Source organism: Megalobrama amblycephala, linkage group LG2 (genome assembly GCF_018812025.1).
Source record: "Megalobrama amblycephala isolate DHTTF-2021 linkage group LG2, ASM1881202v1, whole genome shotgun sequence".
NCBI lineage: Eukaryota > Metazoa > Chordata > Actinopteri > Cypriniformes > Xenocyprididae > Megalobrama > Megalobrama amblycephala.
The window spans coordinates 18,585,770-18,608,688 of record NC_063045.1 but is presented as its reverse complement, the minus strand read 5'-3'; the positions used below and the strand labels follow the sequence as shown (position 1 = coordinate 18,608,688).

The 22,919-nt window shown below is 37.4% G+C and overlaps 2 protein-coding genes and 2 long non-coding RNA genes across 7 annotated transcripts; 2 read left to right on the top strand and 2 right to left on the bottom strand.

The window, feature by feature from the left end:
• Positions 1-485: 485 nt before the first annotated feature.
• Positions 486-16,169, bottom strand: LOC125251571. The gene is made up of 2 exons (XR_007181033.1): positions 16,056-16,169; positions 486-1,786 (listed from the first exon to the last, which is right to left on the bottom strand). It is a non-coding gene; the product is annotated as an uncharacterized LOC125251571 (long non-coding RNA).
• LOC125251559 lies at positions 3,992-10,232 on the top strand. 3 transcript variants are annotated; one of them, XR_007181031.1, is made up of 4 exons: positions 3,992-4,573; positions 4,934-5,026; positions 6,969-7,033; positions 9,524-10,232. It is a non-coding gene; the product is annotated as an uncharacterized LOC125251559 (long non-coding RNA). The 3 variants fall into 3 exon arrangements; XR_007181030.1 differs by having other exon boundaries at positions 3,992-5,026; positions 9,524-9,585; positions 9,704-10,232; XR_007181028.1 differs by having other exon boundaries at positions 3,992-5,026.
• ier5 (immediate early response 5) lies at positions 12,392-14,021 on the bottom strand. The gene has a single exon (XM_048164574.1). It carries the CDS (start codon positions 13,722-13,724, stop codon positions 12,897-12,899), a length of 828 nt encoding a protein of 275 aa, XP_048020531.1. The 5' UTR covers positions 13,725-14,021; the 3' UTR covers positions 12,392-12,896.
• On the top strand, positions 14,195-22,919 carry stx6 (syntaxin 6). Of its 2 annotated transcripts, none has more exons than XM_048164586.1 (8): positions 14,195-14,411; positions 16,968-17,137; positions 17,225-17,319; positions 18,614-18,676; positions 18,765-18,893; positions 19,016-19,122; positions 19,762-19,856; positions 20,404-22,919. In XM_048164586.1, exons 2-8 carry the CDS (start codon positions 17,017-17,019, stop codon positions 20,478-20,480), a joined length of 687 nt encoding a protein of 228 aa, XP_048020543.1. In that variant the 5' UTR covers positions 14,195-14,411; positions 16,968-17,016; the 3' UTR covers positions 20,481-22,919. The 2 variants fall into 2 exon arrangements, with proteins under 2 accessions (XP_048020543.1, XP_048020539.1); XM_048164582.1 differs by lacking the exon at positions 14,195-14,411 and adding an exon at positions 16,192-16,378.

The following is a 22,919-nucleotide window of genomic DNA, read 5'->3' as shown; positions in this document are numbered from 1 at the left end:
GTACATCATGGAATTTTGTAAATGTACTGGTATTTTAGACATGTACCATGGTATTTTGGATGTGACTCCATGGTACATCATGGAATTTTGTAAATGTACTGGTATTTTAGACATGTACCATGGTATTTTGGATGTGATTCCAGGGAATTTTGTAAATGTTCAGGTATTTTAGACATGTACCATAGTATTTTGGATGTGACTCCATGGTACATCATGGAATTTTGTAAATGTACTGGTATTTTAGACATGTACCATGGTATTTTGGATGTGATTCCAGGGAATTTTGTAAATGTTCAGGTATTTTAGACATGTACCATAGTATTTTGGATGTGACTCCATGGTACATCATGGAATTTTGTAAATGTACTGGTATTTTAGACATGTACCATGGTATTTTGGATGTGATTCCAGGGAATTTTGGAAATGTTCAGGTATTTTGAGACATGTACCATGGTATTTTGGATGTGATTCCAGGGAATTTTGGAAATGTTCAGGTATTTTAGACATGTACCATAGTATTTTGGATGTGACTCCATGGTACATCATGGAATTTTGGAAATGTACTGGTATTTTAGACATGTACCATGGTATTTTGGATGTGATTCCAGGGAATTTTGTAAATGTTCAGGTATTTTAGACATGTACCATAGTATTTTGGATGTGACTCCATGGTACATCATGGAATTTTGGAAATGTACTGGTATTTTAGACATGTACCATGGTATTTTGGATGTGATTCCAGGGAATTTTGTAAATGTTCAGGTATTTTAGACATGTACCATAGTATTTTGGATGTGACTCCATGGTACATCATGGAATTTTGGAAATGCACTGGTATTTTAGACATGTACCATGGTATTTTGGATGTGATTCCAGGGAATTTTGGAAATGTTCAGGTATTTTAGACATGTACCATAGTATTTTGGATGTGACTCCATGGTACATCATGGAATTTTGGAAATGTTCAGGTATTTTAGACATGTACCATGGTATTACCTTGGAATTGGACATGCACCATTGTATTACCATAGTATTTTAGACATGGTACTATCATTGTAGTTTGGATATGAATCATGGATGTATTATAGTGTAACATAATACCTGATTTTCAGGACCATGCTATATTTTAAAGTACCATGTGATACCATAAATGTACCATAGTACCACCACAGTACTTTCTGTAACAGATTGCCATGGTACAATGTCCAAAATACAACAGTATCGTTAGAAATATCATGATAATGTTATATGTTTTTGTTAATGAGTTAAAAAAATACCACACTATTACTATCCAAAAACCATGGTACATGTACATAGTAAAAAATGACAAATGACATGTCCAAAATGACAAATGACATTTGTTAATGACATAGTACCTCGTCCAAAAACATGGCAATGGTATGTTATTTTTTTTAGCGTATGTTATCACGTGTCAATGAAAGGCCATCACTCTTTTCTGCTGTACTCAGCAACTGTTCTTTGTTCCCGGCCCGACACACAACTCTATTTTTAAAGTGGCACCTTCCCATCAGCTCCAGTGGGTGGTCCAGGATTTCCTAATTGTGATCAACTTTCAGCCTGAGCTCTTGCTGGAAGGTTCTGCTCTCTGGCTCAGTCTGGGTCTTGCGTGTAAAATCCGCTAGTCTCCTTAGGCATCTGTTGACTTGGCATGTAGCAGGAAATCGCAGTGAGCAGAGCTGCGTAGCCGTAATCTGCTGGCCTCCTGCGGGTCACTAGAGCAGGAGGCTAATGAACGGGATTGTGTGACCTGCTGGATTGCCAAGCACTGTGGGAAACACATTTAAGAGGGGTTAAAGTCAATGTTGGCTATTACGTCCATGTCATACATAAATGCTGCAGTGTCTTGGACACATATGTGTCATATTGATGGTCAAAATGTGTATATGAGAAATGACATTATCTCCTCAACGGTTCTTTGATAGTTTGGATGGGGTAGTTAAAGGGCGGCGCTCTTTCTAAACAGGTGTTGAATGAGATAAGAACATTTTGATTCTACAACAGAAGAAAGAGACGACATGGTGGCCCTCTTTAGTATGCTTTTTTTGCTTTCTTAATTATGTTAAAGGATAATTTCTTGCTTTTTTTATCCACCCTCATGTTCTTCTGCTCTTCTACAATGAAATTAAATGGGAACAGGTGCTTCACAGCTCCAAAAATGACAAAAAAGCACAATAAATGTACTGCAAAAATAGTCCACAGTCATAATTATATGTAACCCCTCCGCTTATACTCCAAGTGGGATTCGAAACAGTGTCTCCAGCATGGGAGGCAGGCGCACTAATAAGGATTCAAAGACTGCAGTCTCTAGCGTCTGTTGGTAATGCACCTCTTGAGGCCAGGGGAGTGAGTTTTACTCACACAGCTCTTACTAGCTGGCCTCCAATACACTCACCCCCCTAAACCTCACTCCCATCCAGGTCACGGCACAAATGTAGCCCCTCTGTTTCTACTCCACCTGGTCCGAGCGGGATTCAAACCAGTGTCTCCAGCATGGGAGGTGAGCGTGCTGTAGGGGATTTTACAGTTAAAGACCCAAAGACCAGATATGATGAAGAGTTTAAAAAATAAAGTGAAGAAATTTTCTGTGAAGAAAATAACAAAGGATACTAGCACACATACACAGATACACAGTTACTTCAAGGTTGATGTTGGTTGAACAGGATATTTCCCCAAAACATATAGATAAGTTGTACTTTTCTCTCAGTGTGAGGTACAGACAATATTCATCATTATTCTCTAGTGTTTGAAGATAAAAATGAAAATAAATGCTTTAACATAAGTTGAAGAAGTCATTCAAATCATTTAATATTTAGAAGAATAAACATTGATCAATAACTTGATTATAAATCACCCAAAAGATGCGTTCCACATATATCAAACCAAACATTACAATTTTTTTATGAGGAACAGACCAAAATTTGAGGTGTTATCTCCTGAAAATACATCCATCCATCTCTATTCAGGGTTCCTACGCAGTTTGGAAAAAGTATGGAATTTGATTTGAGTAATTTCCAGGTCTGGAAAAGTATGGAAAAATATTTGTGTTTCCAGACTATTGGCTCTATTCAGTTTTCTAATTTATCATACCTGCAAACTAGTCCCTTTTTGGCAAAATTAGCTGTTTTGAATCAAATTACGTCATTTATGTGAATCATTTAGATCCGAAGAGTTTTTTTTCCGGGGTGAGTGAGTGTGTGTGTCACAAGATTCTCATAAGAATCTAAAATGGGCTACTTTCCCATAGACTGGAGTGAGTCGCGATCTTTCTTGGTGCTGTGTGGCGTGACAGATCGCTGTAGCGCTCGTGAACCAACCATCTCTTCCGCTTTACTAGTTATAACACAAAATAAACATGATTGAACATCCAAAGGTATGTTGAAAGATACAGTACAACTTACTGTAATCTGTATCATGTCACAGCAAATCAATCAATCAGTGATTCAACCGCAGAAAGGCATCAATAAACATCTTCTAAAAATGTCACATTTAGCCTACCTCAGAAAAGCCGTTCAGTGTCCAAAAACTTATTATTGGCTATTGCATATTCATTGTATTTTTACTTAACATGTGCTTTGATATTGAATGTATAAATCCGTTTTATGACAGCCACCATTTAAATGTTTAGGCCTACAAAAAAAAAAAAAAGAGTAGAAAAATAATTGTCATTAAAAATGGATCATAACATTATTATGTTATGATAAGCAAATGTTGTTATGATATGTTATGATAAGCAAATGCAAATGTTGTTTTTTCCATTTATGTTCTTGTCAGAGTGCACCAGAATGCTTTGTTTACATGTTAAAATAAGGAAAAAAACGCCTACAACTATTTTGTTCATACACGTCACCTTTTTCACCTCTCTTGACTTTGAAATATGTTTATAAAGTCATGATTTTGAACATATTAGGGAAACTAATACTGTGCTTGTGTAGGCTACTCGTACTCGTAGGCTGCTCTGTAGAAATGCGTCGATACCAACAACCAATACCGACAACAGAGCAAACACTGACCAGAATGGATAAATCACAGAAGGATGTCTATAAAGTAAATGTATCGAATTAATAGACAAATTAAATATTTACGCATATGTAGCGAGTGGTATGGTCGGAAAGAGAAACAAACTAAGTCACTACACCACCCTGTTAAACAGGGAATATATTAGTACTTGTAGATTAATTACCAACAAAAGTCATATAGGTACCTGGTTTTAAGAAGAGAAGGACTTAGACGTGAATACTAAATACAAAACTTTATTTCAACAATCAAACACTAATTAAAAAAATCACTAAAAGACTGTAGGACCCGGACTACAAACATGAAGCAGAGAAAACATAGAAAAGGAGACAGAGGCTTACCAATGGCAGAAATCATTTGGAAGGAGGTCTGGAAATTTGAGTATGGAAAAGTATGGAATTTTGAAATGGAAAATGTGTAGGAACCCTGTCTATTGACTTTCAATGTATGGAAAAAAGCAGCGTGAACATTCTACTAAATGTCTGTTTTTGTTTGCCACAGATCAAAGAAAGTCACATTGGTTTGGATCAACATAAAGGTGAGGAAAAAGGTGACCAAATCTTTATATTTGGGTAAACTATCCCTTTCATTGGTTCCTTCCTTGCATGACCTTAGGTTCACCAAAGACCCTCCTCAGCATTTTTGCTATGTAGGGTTCTTAGGTTAAAAGTTTTTTGGAGAACAAACATTCCTGATGTTACATTACAGACTCTTCAGATCATTGTTTAGGTTTCTAGGTCCTTACAAGCAACAGAAAATGGATGTTTTTTAAGAACTAGAAAAATATTTCTTTGTTAGTTACACAGAATAGTTACTTGTCTGTAAAACCTTTTGGTACTAATCTAACCTTTATTCCTGTCAAGATCACATTGTTTCTCCTGTGTTTGCTTCACTTTAGAAACAGTCGCCAAGTCAGAAGCAAAAGCTGTCTGCTCCCGAATGGGTCCAAATGTTTGGAGTTTCCTCAGTGGCAGGCCAGAGAGAGAAAAAGGTGTCCTTTATATGCTCACTGTTTCCATACGGCATATGGTCTTATAATAGGTGGAGCCGCTCGCTGCCTGGACGGAGATCACTTTACTGAATTGTTGCTAAGCACTACAGTACAATGTTTTCTTTGTTTTGACAAAGAGTACTGATAGTTTTCATTACTAAACCCCAAAAAGAGTTGACCAAATTTTGACCAAGTTTCATAAAAGTAGTGAGTATATGATGAGCACTATTTTTCTTCATAAAGTTCACTTAGGTATTTTTTCATGAATGGGACGAATAACTGTAAAACCAAGCATAGTGTTCTAGCGATCTCCTTTGTGTTTATTGTTGTGGCAGCTGCTGTTGGTTACTAAGCCACTTTGACTCTCCAGCGCAAAGCTTGTTTTGTCTCCCTGGTAACTTTTGCCACACAAAAACACTTACTGTTGCGTCAAAACCGAGAAAAATGCTGGTTCTGACCTTGATTTTTGGACTTATTTATATATTGGTGATTCTGTGATGTCATTACAACCCAAAGGCAAAGTTCCCATCAAGGAATATTTATGATATATCCATTACTTTTAAGGACAAATGAAAATGTAGACGCAAGATTTAGTCACTGAACAATAACAAAAATCACCTGGGCTTCATATCACATTTGGACGTGTCCTATTTAGTAAACTTTTGTGTGAGTCACGGTGAGCAAATAAAAAGTCCTCTGAAGAAAATTTCCCTTAACTCTAAACTGAACTTTGACCATTTCAAGGAACTAACCCAGTGAGAAATCTACGAAGGTATTTTTACCCATGCATAATACTTCCTCTTTTTTAGTGGTCAGGACTCATAAAGAGCTTTTAACAGACTTAAACAAAGATTTTATTGGTACAAACCTTTTGCAGTACCAATTTGCCAACCTCTAACTTGATCAAAATCCATTTTGATTTGTTCTACACCTCAACCCTAAGCATGGAATCTTTCCTAAATAGTCAAAAATAAGGTAAACGTTACTCTATATCTCACAATTGTGATTGTATTTCTCCCAGTTGTGACAAAATCTCGTAACTGTGGCTTTGTCTCACAATATGACTTTATTTATTATTTATTTTCTCACAAGCATCTTTTACTCTCTATTTAAGAAAAGGTGCAGCATTCATCCTAGAAGAAAAAAGTTTAGACTATTTTTTACTCTCAGGCAGAGCGTGATTTTTTTTTTTTTTTTTTTTTTTTTCCCCAAAAGACCAATGTCATTTACAGTGACGGGTAGGTTTAGGGATCAGGGTTGGGTGTAGGCAATCGTTATTGTGATTGACATGGCCAATGAAATGATTAGAATTGGCTCCAAGGTGGGATTTCCGCTGAACTGGTTTGGGGGGAAAAATCACGTTCATGCAGAAATGGGATTCCATAGTTTTAAACTTGCACCTTAGCAACAACATAGCAACACCCTAGCAACTGCAACTTAGCAACTGAATAGCAACCTCATAGAAAACATGCCACAACCAGAACAACTTAACAACTGCACAGTAATGTCCTGGCAACCAGCCAGATCACCCTAGCAACAATATAGCAACACCCTAGAAACTACACCATAGAACATCCCGAACACAGAACACCTTAGCAACTGCATAGCAATGCCCTGGCAGTTGCCCAGAACACCCTAGTCAAAATCATTCAGGCCACCTTAGCAGATGCATAGCAATGTGTTGGCAACCACCCTAAACACCATAGCAACCGCTTAGCAACCTGCTAGAAAAATTCAGAACACCCAAGCAACTGGATAGCAACACCCTGGCAACCACTTAGACTAATAGTGGTGAGTTTTACATTGGAAACAAAGTAGTTGTCTTTAATATAAAAATAAAAAAAATCTTGTTACAAATCTGTAAACAACATCAGTGACTATTCGAAAGGAATTAGTGTGCGTGTTCATGTTTGACTAACGTGAAATTTCTCACTATTTTCAGATCTGTCTACGGCAGGGCTCCTGTTGGGACATATGACCCTCCTGTAACGACAAAACATGAGAAAGGTACACCAGCCTTTTTTCTCATAGCGGCCATCTGTCTGCTCTAATTGCCCCAAGCTTCCTTTGCTCACAACATGCCCCAGCTTGTAGCATTTAAGGAGACATCTAAATGTTCAGGCCTGTTGTCATTGCAAAAGCCTCACATATCAGTTCCATGAGTGTTTGCTATCCATCTGTAGAGTCTATAAAGCTTTCGGGAACTGCAATTAAACGCGACCCCACGCCCAACAGGAAACATACATCAATGTGACGTTTTGCGCGTGTAGTTCGTCTCTGGTCTTCTGGCCCGGTCCTTCAAAGTGGACCCTCCCCCCAACACCACAACTCCACGAAGACACCCCCTTCCTTCACCATCCCAGGCTGCTCCTGTTTCAGGAAGCCCGGCCCTGTCACTGATCCCATGCTGGCATTTTTCCCAGGATACCCCTCCCCCGGTCCCATTTTCCCTCCAACCCACCCCCTCCTCCTCCAATCCTCGGCACCCTCCCCCACCCAAATCCTTTTCCCCTCCTGTCCTCTGCCAGTTTCCCAAGATAAACAAAGACTTCAGTTTGTCTGGGCTCCGGCAGGGGTCAAATGGAATGAATAGTGGGGCCATAGCGAGGGCTCTTTCTCTCTCCCCTCCTTGAAAAGATCACTGCCGAATTGTCTTTGTGATTGTGCTCTTGCGGGGGGAAGGGCGTTGAGTCATTGTAGACCAGTTTCAAAGTTCTAACTGCTTTGCGGTTACAACTTTCAGTTCCCTGTTTGGTTTTATTGCACACTAGAGCTGTAGTTTCCCTGTTTATTTTGCAGTCTCACATAAACGGCCTAATCTTAGATAATCCGTATGACGTGATGCATATATTTATTACTGGCAAACCGATCACAAAAAGAAAATACAATATGCACAGATTTCATATTTATTCTCTTCACTTCTGGAACCACGCCTGATCTTTTGGCAGATGACAGATGGTTTTCTAGTGTTTTGAAGGCTTCTGATTAGGTTCGGTAATTCCTGCACACACAAAGCTGATTTGAATGGACAATGACTCCTTTAAGTTGTCGCATGAATATGGGAGAGTCCACGTATTGGTTTGTGAGATTATTCTCACACTTTTTGTCCCAACACCCCTCAGGTAGTACTGATTGAAGACCTTAGTTTACTCTAGGTGGATGAGTAGCATTGTGGAGACTGATGAGATCATTGACGAAATGCTTTGTGGGACACTCCGGTTGATGTGTCAATGCGGAGATATCCATCTTGCTGAATGAGTGGTCAAAAGTTTTCCTGACTTGCTGTTTGCTTCGAACAAAGGAACTTCTGGGGTAGATCTTGTCTCTACTTGTATTCAGACGGGTGTTTTGTTCAGGCATCTTTCTGCCGTGCTCTATGGGGCTGACCATGTTAGACAGGGACACGGCATGGCTCTTAGCACACAATAAATCACCTATACACCTAAAACAGTCCTTGACATCTTATCTTTATTGCTTGATGGTCTCTTTTTGTTGTTCAGAGCTATTATACAAGTTTTGCTAATTAGCAGGTCGAGTATATTGCTAATGCTTTCAGTTAAGGGTTTGACGCCAAGTAGTGAACTTTGGTTTTGATGTTACTTTTCTAAATGTTCATTTTGTTGATTTTTGCTTGGCCTATTATAAAATGGATTTTAAAAAGTCCTATAGATTTATATTTATGTGGGTGTATGATATTAATGGACTAAAATATCATAACATGTCTTTATATGGTTTGTTATAGTCGAGTCTTTAGTCAAGTCATCTTAGTATACGTGACACAATGTGCAATCAAATATTTGCATATCAAATAGGTGTGGTCACATTTACTGTTGTTCAGCAAATTTTGGGGGACAAAATCCAGTCCTTTCAAAAGGAATCCACACGATCTGGAATTTCTTGTGAGGGTGAAAGATTTGTGCATACAGATTTCGCAACAGGTTCAATGAATTTGCTGGGTTGACCTACAGAAAGCTGCTTGGATTAAAAGTGACTTCTGTGTGAGTGGTGCTTCAGGCAACGCTATATTTGACAATGGCTGCAGGGTTTCGCTAATCCGACCGCAATTTTGCGAAAACTGGATTGGTGTGATTTCAGTCAAACATTGAGCATTTATATGACATTTAAAAAAGAAAATGATTGTTTTAGTCCAACTGAAATATAAACTTGGCCTAGTAAGTAACCCCCCAGAGCACCCGAGCAATAGCATAACAACAATTCAGAAAGCTTATAGCAACACTGTGGCAACCATTCACATTTTTTCTTTTCATAAAATAAAAAATATATATATTGTTGTTGCGTTATCATTTGGCACAAGTCTGATCAGCCACGCGATTACCTGATAATTTACCAGAACTTTAATCAGATCAACATTCCCGCTAAAGTTCTCTGCTTTTGACTCAACATTCCAGACCCACATGCTCTCCTACTGCATATCGGCAGGAAACGTTTTCACAACTTTGCTCTTTTCCTCCCACCCCCCACCCCCTTTCCTTCCAGGACAGAGGAATGCAGGAGCGAGAGGCCAGTCTGGAGAAGACAGCTGGATGTGTTTAAGCATGGTTTGTGAAGCAGCCAGTGATGTTGCATCACATGCGACAAATGTTTTTAGATCTATATGTTGATTTTGGATTGGATTTCCCAATGCCAATAATAACTTTAGGTATTACGTTATTAAAGGAACTGCAGAAATTTGAGGAAAAGTCCACCCCGGCCAAGAGTTACACGTCAGGCCACGCCCTCGTCATCTGCTCCAGCTCTGTTGCTGTTCTGTGCTGGTGTGGTCAGCTGACTTGGCCATGGCTGGGATTTGAATGACCCACATTTCTCAAACGAGCAGGGCGAGAGAGCAGCTTTACTCTTGCCTTCTGGTCTTTCTCGAGGGAATGTATCTATCAATAGCTGGCCATGTCTGTGTGAAAGAATGCGGCCACACCGGACACCAAGCTGGTTCTGCTGGAGCCAACGTCAGCTTTCGATGTAGAGACAATTACTTGCACTTTAAAAAGCTGAACATACTGTTGAGAAACTTTAGGAGCTTTTTCTACCTGATCTGACCTTTACAAATCACTTTACCCCCAGTGAATTTCAATGACTTTTCCAGTTTTCTAGTTATTTGTGATTACTGGTGAAGGATTTTAAAATAATTTGATTAGAGATTCAGTTTTAAAATATTATATATTATCATTGTAATTATTATAAATCTTTTAGATGCTAAATTATAAGTTGATTTTAAATGATTTTACATGTATATTATAAATTTTACATAATATAAAATATTATAAAGTTATAACCATAACTATATATAACTTTTGTATACTCATTAAAGAGTATTATATTTATTTAATATTTATTAACTTAAGATTTTATTAATTTTTATGACTTTTATTTCCTGATATTTTCAGGAGGTTTTCCATGACCGTGCAAGGGACCCCACAAGCTTTTATTGGTGTAACCTAATGTAGTTCAGTCATATTTATGATTTATCCTTTATTTTTTACTTTTCTGTACGTATTACTATTCCACTTATCTCATTGACTGCATTCTTGCCCAGTGAATTAAAGGGATAGTTTACCCAAAAGTGAAAATTATCTCATGACTTACTGACACTCAAGCCATCCTAGGTGTATATGTATCTCCTTTCAGACGAACACAATCTGAGATAAAAAAATATCCTTGCTCCTCCAAGCTTTATAATGGTTGTGAATGGGGGGCCACATTTTGAAGCAAAAAAAAAAAGGATCCATACGGCTCCAATTGGTTAATAAAGGCCTTTTGAAGCAAAGTAATGCATTTTTGTGAGAGAAATATCCATATTTAAAACTTTACAAATTCAAATAACTAGTTTCCGGCGGACGACTGTCCGCATACTGCGCAAGTCGATTTGCGCCAAATGAGTAACCCGTGACGCGATGTATGACGCAGGATGTAGGAGTATCGTAAGCTTAGACGCCTCTCGGATCAAACAAATAGGACTGTGCAACAAACTCAAGCTCCTCTTCTCATATTTCGAAATCCTCTGACATTTCTTTTTAAAGTTTCTTGTTTTAGACTTCTAATTCGTGACCGGTGTTTTGCTTTGCTCTATCCTCTGCGCTTCCACATTCGTCATTGCGTTATGCGTCAGGTCAGAGGTTGCTCTTCCACCGCAAATCGATGTGTATGGCAGTCTGCCAAAGCTAGTTATTACAGTTAATAAAGTTTTAAATATGGAAATTTTTCTTACAAAAACCAATCGCTTCACTTCAGAATGCCTTTATTAACCCACTGGAGCAGTATGGATTACTTTTATTATGGATGGATGCACTTTTTTTTTTGCTTCAAAATGTGAACACCCATTCACAACCATTATAAACCTGGAAGGACTAAGGATATTTTTTAAATATATCGGATTGTGTTCGTCTGAAGGAAGATAGTCATATACTCCTAGAATGGGTTGAGGGTGAGTAAATCATGGGATAATTTTCACTTTTGGATGAACTAACCCTTTAAATACATTTCTCTATAATTACTCATATAAAATGAAACACTTTTTGAGCATGAAGACTTTTTTTCATTGTAAATTATGAATCATATCTCTATTATTAATGTAAGACTGCTCAAGTGATGTTGCTGCATGAAAAATGTGTAGACGTCAATGATTCTATTATGACTGTTCTCTCTTGTAGGAAAAAGGCATGTCATGTTGAATAGCCTGGGACCAAAGACAGGCCCTGCGAGAAGAGACTGTATTCTGCGCTGAAACTGAACCTTGCATACCACACATGCTTTAGGGGCACAATAGCTCTCTTTACAACATGCAGTAAAAATTGCCTGGAAGTATTGCAGTGGAACAGCAGCTGAGCATTCTTGTTCTTAAACATGTTGGACCAGATAAATAGTTTTGTTTGAGGAAGCTGCATTTTAAATATTAACCCTAAATTCTGTATCATTTTCAGAATCAAGTGTGTGAAGCACACTTTTGACCAATTAATTCCTTGTAGTTTAATATATTTCCATTTATGATTATGGAATAATTGTATTTATATATATATATATATATATATATATATATATATATATATATATATACACACACACACAGATTAGATTGCACTCATATTGCAATTTGTTGACAAAAAAGTCTACGTATTTATATTCACCTTTACTATTTAGAATCATAGTAATTTCTATTAATTTCTGCTAATTACAATTTTAAAATTCTTTAATGTTTTATCACCGTGGGAACCTTGAAAACAGCACTGGGCTGGAATTGATAATAGTCTGAGAGTAATTTGCATAAAAGGTGGATGAGGTGTCATTCTAGTCATGTGACTAGTCACGTTCTCAACTTTTTCACTCATGAACAGAGAGGACAGAAACAATGTATCATTTCACATTTTTTAATACGTGAGCACCACGTAAATTGTCATACCAAAATACATAGATTCAGAATGCGACATGGGAAGCAATATATACACAGACTCAAATATTACAAAATGTACAGGTCTTTATAAAACAAAGACATTAAAACAGTGGCCTAATCCTCGTACAGTCAAGTTAGGTGTGATCGACCCTGAATCGGTGACAATGTAATATTGACCTTCATGACACGTTTGCATATGTTGTAATACCACTCGCTCACATGGCTTTTGAATTGTCTGAATAGAGAGTTCAACACTGTAATCCCAAGAAGTAGCACCAGCATTCAGGTAGTTCCTTCACCAGAAAGGCATGCCCGGACATCTTACAGCCCAAACTGAGCGTGTACGTTACTTTGGTAGCACCACTCATGGTGTCTGGGAAGTCCCACACTACGATGTTGAGCTCAGGCCTGACCACGTGTTACCAATGCACGCAGGGCAACCCGGATAAGCAGTACAGTACAATACAGTTAGAAAGCTACAATCGCCGTACTCCAAGGGTTTAGGTTCTTCAACATTTGGTCGCAGCAGATTTGACCACTATCTTCTGCCTCAGCCTCGGGTTTAGCGCTGTCCTTGCTAAGAAGTCCTGAGAAACTGGAACCAAATATCGTTATGAGGTTGGACACGTTACTTGTGTCCATCTCCTCACCTTCCTCGTCCTCTTTAGAGTTTGAGGAAGCAACTTTGGTCCTTTTTTGAGGCGAATCGCCACTTTCCGACTCCTCCGCGCTTCTTTTCCTGTTTGAACAAACGTGCGTTTTGGGTGCTTGATGTGATTCCCCGTTCGCCACAGGCGTTGACTGACGTTCAGCTACTGAACTGTCTGAGGGACTCTCCTTGGGTTCGTTGATGGTTTCCGGTGGTGAAACGTTACCAACAGAGTCTAAAGAAGGGTTTGGGTTTTGCTCTTGTTGTAAAGTGGAAGTACAATCCGCCTGGTCTGATTTCACCTCGTCGTCGTTTTCGCGATATTCCCGCTCTTTATCGCTCGCCTCGGGCTGTTTATTCTGTTGAGGTTCTTCTGGGCTCTCCGCTCGGTCACATTCCGTTGCAGAGGGAGGGAATTTCTCCCGCTCTGAGTCCATAATGTCCCATTCGTTCCCTTCGCGTTCGCTTTGAGCGTTCAGGCACGCGCCGCTGTAGTAGTCACTCAGATAGACCTGGCGCGCGCTGCGAAGGACCAGCGATACCAGGAGGTTTTTGTGCAATTTAATGCCGCCTCGTTGGATGCGTGAGTTGTAGATTTTCCCTAAGGAAATACTCATAATCCGGTGGGCTTCCACTTTGTATTCCATCGCTGGAGTCGACACGCTAAAGTTCACAAACGGTACAAAGTTCGCCGAGCGTTTCACGTTTGATTTCCTCTCAGGATTCTCCTCAAAACGTTACTGTGAATCGACCAGCAGTGCAGAAACACGTTCGTAAATAACGGCCAACAACTTCCCCCTTCCTGTAGATCAAATCGTCCCTTGTTTTGTTGACAAAAGCCTCATTCTCATTCACAAAATACAATATCGATGTTATTGGGTGAGTGTAGGAGATCTCATTATCTCACACATTCTCTTCAGTACCCAACAATGATCTAGGGAGGAATGAGACCGTTTCTATTTTTAACTCGCTTTTATACTTCAGCGTCAGCGACTACACTAGCCAATCACATCTCGAGTTGGGTTCTGCCACCGTTGTGAATCACACCCCGCCAAATAGGCGATGACCAATAGGAGAGCGCTTCGGCGATGAGTCATATTTAAATACTAACGTGGGAGAACTGTTTAAAGGGAAAGAAATGTTTTCAAGCTATAACAGACATATTTTGTAACATTTCGCTGTGTGTACTCAGCTGTTTTGATTTATATAATTAAGATTAACTATTTAAAACACAACATCGTTTTCGTAAGCAAACAGAATCAAATAACAAGCGAAAACCGACATATACAAGAACGTAAACATGTTTTACATGTCACTGGCTTTTTCGGGATAAGGTCAGTATTTAATGTATTTAGTTTCTAAATACATCTTTTTCGATCTATACATTCCTGTATTATTAGTATTACACAATTTCCACATAGCTTCTCTTCTTGTTTTATAAGAAGGGGAAAAAAAGTTACTTCCCCTTTAATTTTTTTAACTGACTTCCTCGACTGATGTAATGGTTTGTCTGCTACAGTCGTGTCACATGACTCTATTGTGCAAATCCATTGCGGTGTCTGGGCAAATGTGAATGGAGCTGTTAGTGGGGGGAAGGGCAATGTTTTGTTTGAAGAAACAGTTAGCTGCTACTCATGAACTACAATGAACAGTGCGGGAGATTTTACCCTGAAGATAATGCTGCTTAATAGCGATACTTTCATTAGCCTATAATATGTATGTGATTTTTAATCAGTAGGCCCGCGCTGGTTTGTGAGTTTCCCTGCATTAAGATGTGGGTCATAAACAAACCTGACAGGAAGAGCGGGCTATGACGTAAGACGCTTTATGAGATCGTTTATATAAACGATTACAGCCATGCCTACCGCACAATATCTTTGTGAAATCCTTGGCTTCAAGTGCCTCAAAACGTAATTCACATTATGAATGTATCTTTTATTGACAAGAATATGAAAAAGCCTTATAAACTGTCAGCTATAAACCAGCATCCAGCTGTATTTTGCAGTTAGTACAGGGATACAATCCATGTAATGTTGCTCATGCATTTTATCTAATCTATTCCTAATTTCCTAATTCTTCAGTCAGGTCTGCGTGTTGATGGGAAACTGGCAACTGATACTATAAATAAAACCAGAGTTGATTAATAATTTATGCAGCTTTACTTGCTAAGGCGAGCTGAAGTGTTTCCAGCTGGTTTGCTGGTTTTACATCATACACAATGTCCTCTTACCAGTGGACAGCATTGGTGTAGATAGTCAACTAATGAGAATGCGGAGTGCTGTGATGAATAATGTATGAAGCACGGTGCTTTAGTAGGCAGAAGAGGTGCATAGCTACATTGATTAAGAGAAACCAGTGGCAAACTCGGTTTTTGTGCATGGTTTCAAATTACATTATTATTAATAATAATGTATTTTAATTTTTAATATCTGTAACAGTATATCTTATATTTTAAAGATATGAGGTATTTAATTCATGTAATGTATCAAGGTAAACATGTAAATAAAGGTACAGTAGTGGCACTACAGTACAATTTGGTATCAGATGGTGGTATCCTTGTTACTTTCATGTGGTACCATGTAATAAAATGTTTAAAAAAAATAGAGAAATTGTTGGCCATGTACTATGGTACTATCATGGTATTTTTTTTAAAGTAAGTTTAAATACAAAGTAAATAAATATCATTTTCAGCACCACAATATTTTTCAAACCTCTTATGATATTTACCATCAGGAATCATCACAATACTACCAATGTTTACATGGTACTACTAATAATAATATTATTGTTATTATTATTATTATTATATAGGCGTAATGTATAGTGTATAATGCACTAATATTAAATAATAATAAAGCAACACTGTCTTGGGATATAGAGGTGTTGGAATGTATAACTACATTTTCATACATCGATACCTGAATTAAACAATTTTTTGTTATAAGTACAAACATGGTGTTATACACATTTTAACATACCTGTGCATTCTGGGGCAATATTGCTTTGTTCTTTTACTGCAACAAACCAAAACAACAAACGCAGAGCACGCTGGTGTTTATTTATCGCGAGCGGGGCGTGCGCGCGTGTGTCTAGACGCTCAAGGACCCGGATGTGATTCCGCCGAGCAATGGCGGCTGAGCGGATCCGGGCTCCGTCCCACATGTAAACAACACATTAAGCGCTCTCCTTTGTTTAAGAAAAGCAAAACCAGCCGCGACCAGGAGCATGAGATTTTCGCACAAGAGTCGAGTCATCTGAGCACCAAAATGTCGATGGAAGATCCGTTTTTCGTTGTGAAAGGGTGAGTTTATGGCTTAGATCCGTTACTGTGGGAGAATATCATATATCGATTTCGGAGAAATCGGATTATTAACTCGAAATGCTATCCTATGATTATACTTTTCTGTTTACAAATGTTAGCTTTGCGTGTGAACACTTTGGCGAGTTGTAACACCGCTTAAAACAGCTGTTTCAGTTAGATCGTTATCTTGTTGCCATGGCAACCGTAATTATCGATTTCCGCCACTATTATATCATGCCATTAAATCGATATCTAGATTGTTTTCCTTTTAAGTGGTATTGGGATATGGTAACAAACATCTGCTCTTTGCTATATTACGCTTACAAAAACGTACCATGCTACTACTATGTTTTTTGAACATGTACCTTGGAGTGCCATGTAAATATCATGATAAATGTCAAAGTACCATGGCATTTCCATGTGATACCACCTAAAATAGGGAATTATTATGGTACCATACCCCAAAATTACTTTGTAATACTAAAGCATTTTTGTTAATGTATCAAACAGGATACTAGCATTGTCATTGTTAAAATAATTTTGGGTTCCTCACTTTAATAAATTGTTTTGATGGATTGCTTTTCCTTAGAGAGGTGCAGAAGGCTGTGAACACGGCTCAAGGGCTTCATCAGAGATGGATGGAGCTGCTACAGGACCCGGGTGGAGCCAGCAAGGAGGAGGTGGACTGGACCACCAATGAGCTTCGAAACAGTTTGAGGTCCATTGAATGGGACTTGGAGGACTTGGATGAGACTATCAATATCCTTTTGTTTCTGGCAGCCAATGTTTGGACTTGACATGGTTCACATGTTTATATGTTGGTTGTAGCCTTAACCCAGTGTTCAAGTATTGTGGAGGCCAATCCAAAGAAGTTCAACCTTGATGCGGTGGAGTTGGCCAAGAGGAAAGCCTTCATCACTAGCACAAGGCAAACAGTCAGAGTGAGTAGATTTGAGAGACTTAAAGGCTTAGTTCACCCAAAAATGAAAATTATGTCATTTCACTCACCCTTATGTCATTCTACACCCGTAAGACCTTCGTTGATCTTCAGAACACAAATTAAGATATTTTTGATCAAATCCGATGGCTCAGTGAGGCCTGCATAGATAGCAATAACACTCCCTTTTTAAATGCCCAGAAAGCTACTTAAAACATTTTTAAAACAGTTCATGTGACAATAGTTGTTCAACCTTAATATTATAAAGTGACGAGAATATTTTTTGTGTGCCAAAAATAACAAAATAGAGACTTTATTCCACGATATCTAGTGAAGGGCAATTTCAAAACACTGCTTCATGAAGCTTCAAATCTTTATGAATCATTTGTTTCGAATCAATGGTTCAGAGCCCGTATCAAACTGAAACGTATCAATATCAATATCAAAATCAGTATCAATATCAAACCAAAGTCACATGAACTATTGAAGTTTCAAAACGCTTATGACATAACCAAGCCTTGTTTATTGAAATCATGTGACTTTGGCGCTCTGAACCACTGATTCGAAACATGATTCGTAAAGCTTCGAAGCTTCATGAAGCAGTGTTTTGAAGTCGCCCTTCACTAGATATTGTGGAATAAAGTCGTTATTTTGTTATTTTTGGAGCACAAAAAGTATTCTCATCGATTCATAACATTAAGGTTGAAACACTGTAGTCACATGAACTGATTTGAATATGTTTTTAGTAGCTTTCTGGGTATTGAAAAAGGGAGTGTCATTGCTGGCGATGCAGGCCTCACTGAGCCATTAGATTTGATCAAAAATATCTTAATTTGTGTTCCAAAGATAGGTCTTATGGGTGTGGAACGACATGAGGGTGAGTAATAAATGACATTATTTTCATTTTTGGGTGAACTAACCCTTTAAGGCCCGTTCACACCAAGAATGATAACTATATTAGTGTCCACATTAAAATATGATAAAGTTCAGTTTATTTTAAGTATGTGCTGCGGTTTTGTCATCTGTCATCTTTAAATGCTCAAGCTCTTTAAAGCAGGATGGATTCTGATTGGATGTCACTGTTTTTATTGTCCATCAGCTGGAAAAAAATAGTTTTGACAATGATTCTCGTGATATTGTTCCTCTGTGATGTTATTGTTATAGTTGTCTATTCAATTTAGAACTATTTTTAAAACCATATCTTTGTCATTATAGTTATCGCCCTTGGTGTGAACAGGTCTTTACACACATCTGCACTCGTGGTAGATGACTATCTCTAATGGATTTTCATTTTACAGGAGATGAAAGACCACATGACTAGTCCCATGGCTGTTACAGTGTCAGAGAAGAAAAATCGACAGGTTTGTACTTAAGCTATGGAAGTAAGGGTCAGATTATGATTTTTACAGTGTGTGTATCATCTCATGTCATTTTATGTTCCCATGTTAGACTTTAATGGGGGATGGTGGGTCTCGTGGCCCAATCTGGCAACCCAGTGCTGATAAGTATACTAGACTGGACAAGGAGCTGCAGACGGCAAACTCACAATTCATTGAGGAACAACAGACCCAGCAACATGTACGTGTGTATATATATGTCATACCACAGTTAACAGGTGATTATCACATGATTAGCATATTTTACAATATTCATGAGCACTTATCAGGACAGTGTGTTTTATTTGTGTGTGTCCATGGCAGCTAATAGCAGAACAGCAAGATGAGCAGCTAGAGTTAGTGTCGGGAACTATTGGCGTCTTGAAGAACATGTCTCAAAGGATCGGCCAAGAGCTGGATGAGCAAGCTGTGTAAGTCGCTTCAAAATTGGTAAAGTCAGGTAGGAGAAACAACAGTTCTGGTTCTCGAATCTGATTGGCTGAGAGCCTTTTCTAGCCATGCGATATTCTACTAATATTACACGGAAACCGTTTCAGGGTTTGTATCACTCCGCTTATTTCTGCTGGATCTATACTGGCAGCATTTCTCACAGCGAGCATCAATGGCTGAAGCGCAACCCCACTTATTGCGAAATTTGTTTAGATGTTTTTGACATCTAAATATAAATAATATGTAAATGTAATTGTTTTTTAAATTTTATATATATAACATTCTATTATATTTAATTTTCGAATATTTTTGAACATAATATATGTCAAATTTATATGAATATAATATTTCTCTTATTTTTTATTACATATATTTTTAATATTTTTATATTATTTATATATATATATATATATATATATATATATATATATATATATATATATATATATATATACACACACATATTGTATATATATGTATATGTGTGTGTGTGGTTTTTTTATCATTAGTTTGTGTCTACATACAGTACAATGTGCACACATATGCATTGTATTGTTTGTATATAAATTAAATGTAATTATTTATCCTTTTTAAAATTTGTGTGTCTGGCCTTTTCTCAGAATGCTGGATGACTTTTCTCATGAGATGGACAGCACTCAATCCAGGCTGGATAATGTCATGAAGAAACTGGCTAAAGTTTCTCACATGACCAGTGGTGAGTAATACTGTAACGGAAGAGGCAGACGTGCTTCATTTACTGTCTCGCATGGTTAAAAATGTCTTTCTCAGAATACTTTCAGGAGTCATTGAACTGAAACCTCTTATTTTGATATTTGACATCCTATTTATTTTGTCTATACATTTTATTTTATTTTTTCTGAAACAACAGTTTTTATGTATTCCAAAAGCAAAATGTTCTGTCATAATTCATAAAGCTAGCACTTTATTTAGAAAGAAATCCATCATGCGTTTGCTGTTAAGAAAACCCCTTGATTTCCTGTTGTAGCTAAAGGTGATTGGCTGCAGTGCTCTTTATATGGCAAAGCATGAACAGGAAGTCAGACTTCCGGACCTTTTCAAATGAAGCATTTTGTTGAGAAGCCAAGAATTCAATCTGAACCCCTCTTGAATATTGTGGGAACATTTTAAAAATGTTTAGTTCTTCTTTCACCATAAACCTCTATGCTATGGCTATATGGATTAGCTGTTGATAACCTAAATATGAGTGTTTTAACTCATTATATTCTTGCTTGACCCCGCAGATCGAAGACAGTGGTGTGCTATCGGCATTCTTCTGGCTATCCTGTTTGTCGTGATCATCCTCTTCATTGTTCTGTGAACAGCACTCCGCTACAGCTCTCCCGCCTGCGTACGTTCACTCCAACTGCGTGGAAGGGAGAGAACGAGCAACAAAACCCTTTCATCTCCATCTCTAGTCAATCATACGGTAGAATTCTGCTCCTTTTTTGCTTTCTTATAAGCAGCCCAGACTGAAAACAAACACTAAGCACGGGCTGTTTTTTTGCAAACGCATTCCAGTTTAGGCGATAATACGATCTGAATCATTTCATAAGAGTTGTCATTATCCAGGGTAAATCATTTCTTTCAAATGGACCATGACTCTTAACACTTAAGCAGCTAAAATAATTAATAAGTCTATTTTTTTCTAGTAGTACTAGAAAATATTGCCTACGTTATTTCCTGTACACTGCTTTAACAGTTTAGACCACTGTAACTAATCAGCACTAACTATAAATTTACTAAACACTGGAGTTTAATGAACCAGATACTGTTTAAGCGGGTATGTTACTGATCATACTAATGAGAATTCGTTATTTACTGTCTGTGTTTATTTTTGTTTGCGTGGTTTACTTTTTTTTACGTTACTAGTGAGATTTATTCACACGCACTGCGCTTTGAAAATGGATGGAATCGTGTTTTTAACGAAAACGTTGATGTTAAAAGCTTCGGATAACTGCCTAAAAGTCTCCGAATAGTTTAGCAATTGAAACTGATTTAACCTGATTTACAAAAAATTCTTTAGTGAGCATCAAATTTGTAAATTGCGTGACAATTGGTTATTAATCTGTAAAAAGTCCAAAAAAGAATCACTTCAGATGGAAGTGAAGTTTTGGACCAAATGCTATTTTTTAGTATAAAAAACTAAATTTGACAACTAATGGTTAAGTAATTAAAGGGATAGTTCATCCAAAAATGAAAATTTGTTATCATTTACTCACCCTCAAGTTGTTCCAAACCTGTATGAGTTTCTTTTTACTGAAAAAATATATTTTGAAGAATGATGATAACCAGAAAATTCACCGTACCCATTGACTTCCATAGTATTTTTTGTCCTACTATAGAAGTCAGTGGCTACCGTCAGCTGTTTCGTTGCCAACATTCTTTAAAATATCATCTTTTATGCTGATAATTTTTCATTTTTGGGTGAACTATGCCTTTAAGTCCTGTGAGGTATAGGTCACTATCTAGCCAGTGCCTTAGCACAGAGGAGGGTGAAGTTACATTTCATTTTAGGACGCCAGGCACGCGTGACAGCTTTAGGTTTCAGAAAGTATGTTCAGACAATATTTATCATTCATATTTTTTACAAATTGACGGTTTGTGGTGTATTTCTACTGCTGACTCAAATGGTGGTATGAAGCTGCAGTCACTAATATGAAAATTATTGTATTTTTTGTTTGTTTTGTTTTTTTGACAGCACAACACTACATATTCTGTGTAAAACTTGTATCTTACTGGGTATTATTTGTATAGTTTTTGTTTTGTTTGTATTTTGTTTCAATGATCTCTTGGGTGAATCACACAAAGAAATCGAAAGAAAAAAATGTGAAATTACATTTTGCATAAGAAAATACTTTTTTTTTTTTTTGCATTATTTTTATGACATTATTGTCATGCCAATTAAGCACATTTGTCATTACTGTAATGTGAAAAAAATACATATTTTTATTTAATATAGTAATAAAACTAATCTTGTCTGGACAGTTATTTTTTTTTATTAAAACAAGCTTAAATTAAATACATCAAATATTATCTTGATGTGTATATATATTTTTCTTTATAATTTTTTTTTTTTTTTCACATTATGGTAATGAGAATTGTTAATTGGCCATGAGAAATGCTTAATTATAATAATATGTAAATAATGTCATAATGCGGGGAAAAAAAATGTTATCCTAAAAATAGGCTTAATTTTCTTAAGTCAAAATATAATTGATTTTATGTTTTTTAATGTGAAATATGACCTGGATGTGTTTTTGACAGACTTTGTCTGATTTACCCTTTCTGTTTTTGAGCAATCACACCACTTGTTTTTCAAAAGCTCGAGGAGGCTTTACAGTGTTTTTATCTCATCATTTCTGTTGGCTCATATAATAGTGTTCCAGCTGATTCTGACTGCACTCAGTCACGTGATGCAGTACGTCGGCTCTGATCGGTTCGAAGTATGAATGAATTGATTATGCAATTTTACGATACAAATGAAAATATACAATTGCACAGTTGTGTCACTGTTTTTGAGTCGCAGTGACGGAGCAGAGAGATCAAGGTAGTGAAGGGGCTCATAAACGCTGTTCTTCCTAATTGTGTGAATTTCAATTGTACGTGTTTGTTTGCAGTGTTTGTTTGCTCCTGAAGAGAATGCAAGTATTTTTTTTACCCTCCATTGTTTCTCCTCGTCCCTCAGAAAACTGTCAAACCACCCCTCAGTTTGTCACTGTGTGAAACTCTGAGCCCCATTAAAATAATCATTGCAAAA

Coding starts and splice junctions, on each gene's coding strand:
- ier5 (XM_048164574.1), bottom strand. CDS start 13,724: ATGGAATACAAAGTGGAAGCCCACCGGATTATGAGTATTTCCTTAGGG.
- stx6 (XM_048164582.1), top strand. CDS start 16,344: ATGTCGATGGAAGATCCGTTTTTCGTTGTGAAAGG. Junction 17,320..18,613: donor GCACAAGGCAAACAGTCAGA/GTGAGTAGATTT, acceptor TTCATTTTACAG/GAGATGAAAGACCACATGAC. Junction 19,857..20,403: donor AGTTTCTCACATGACCAGTG/GTGAGTAATACT, acceptor TTGACCCCGCAG/ATCGAAGACAGTGGTGTGCT.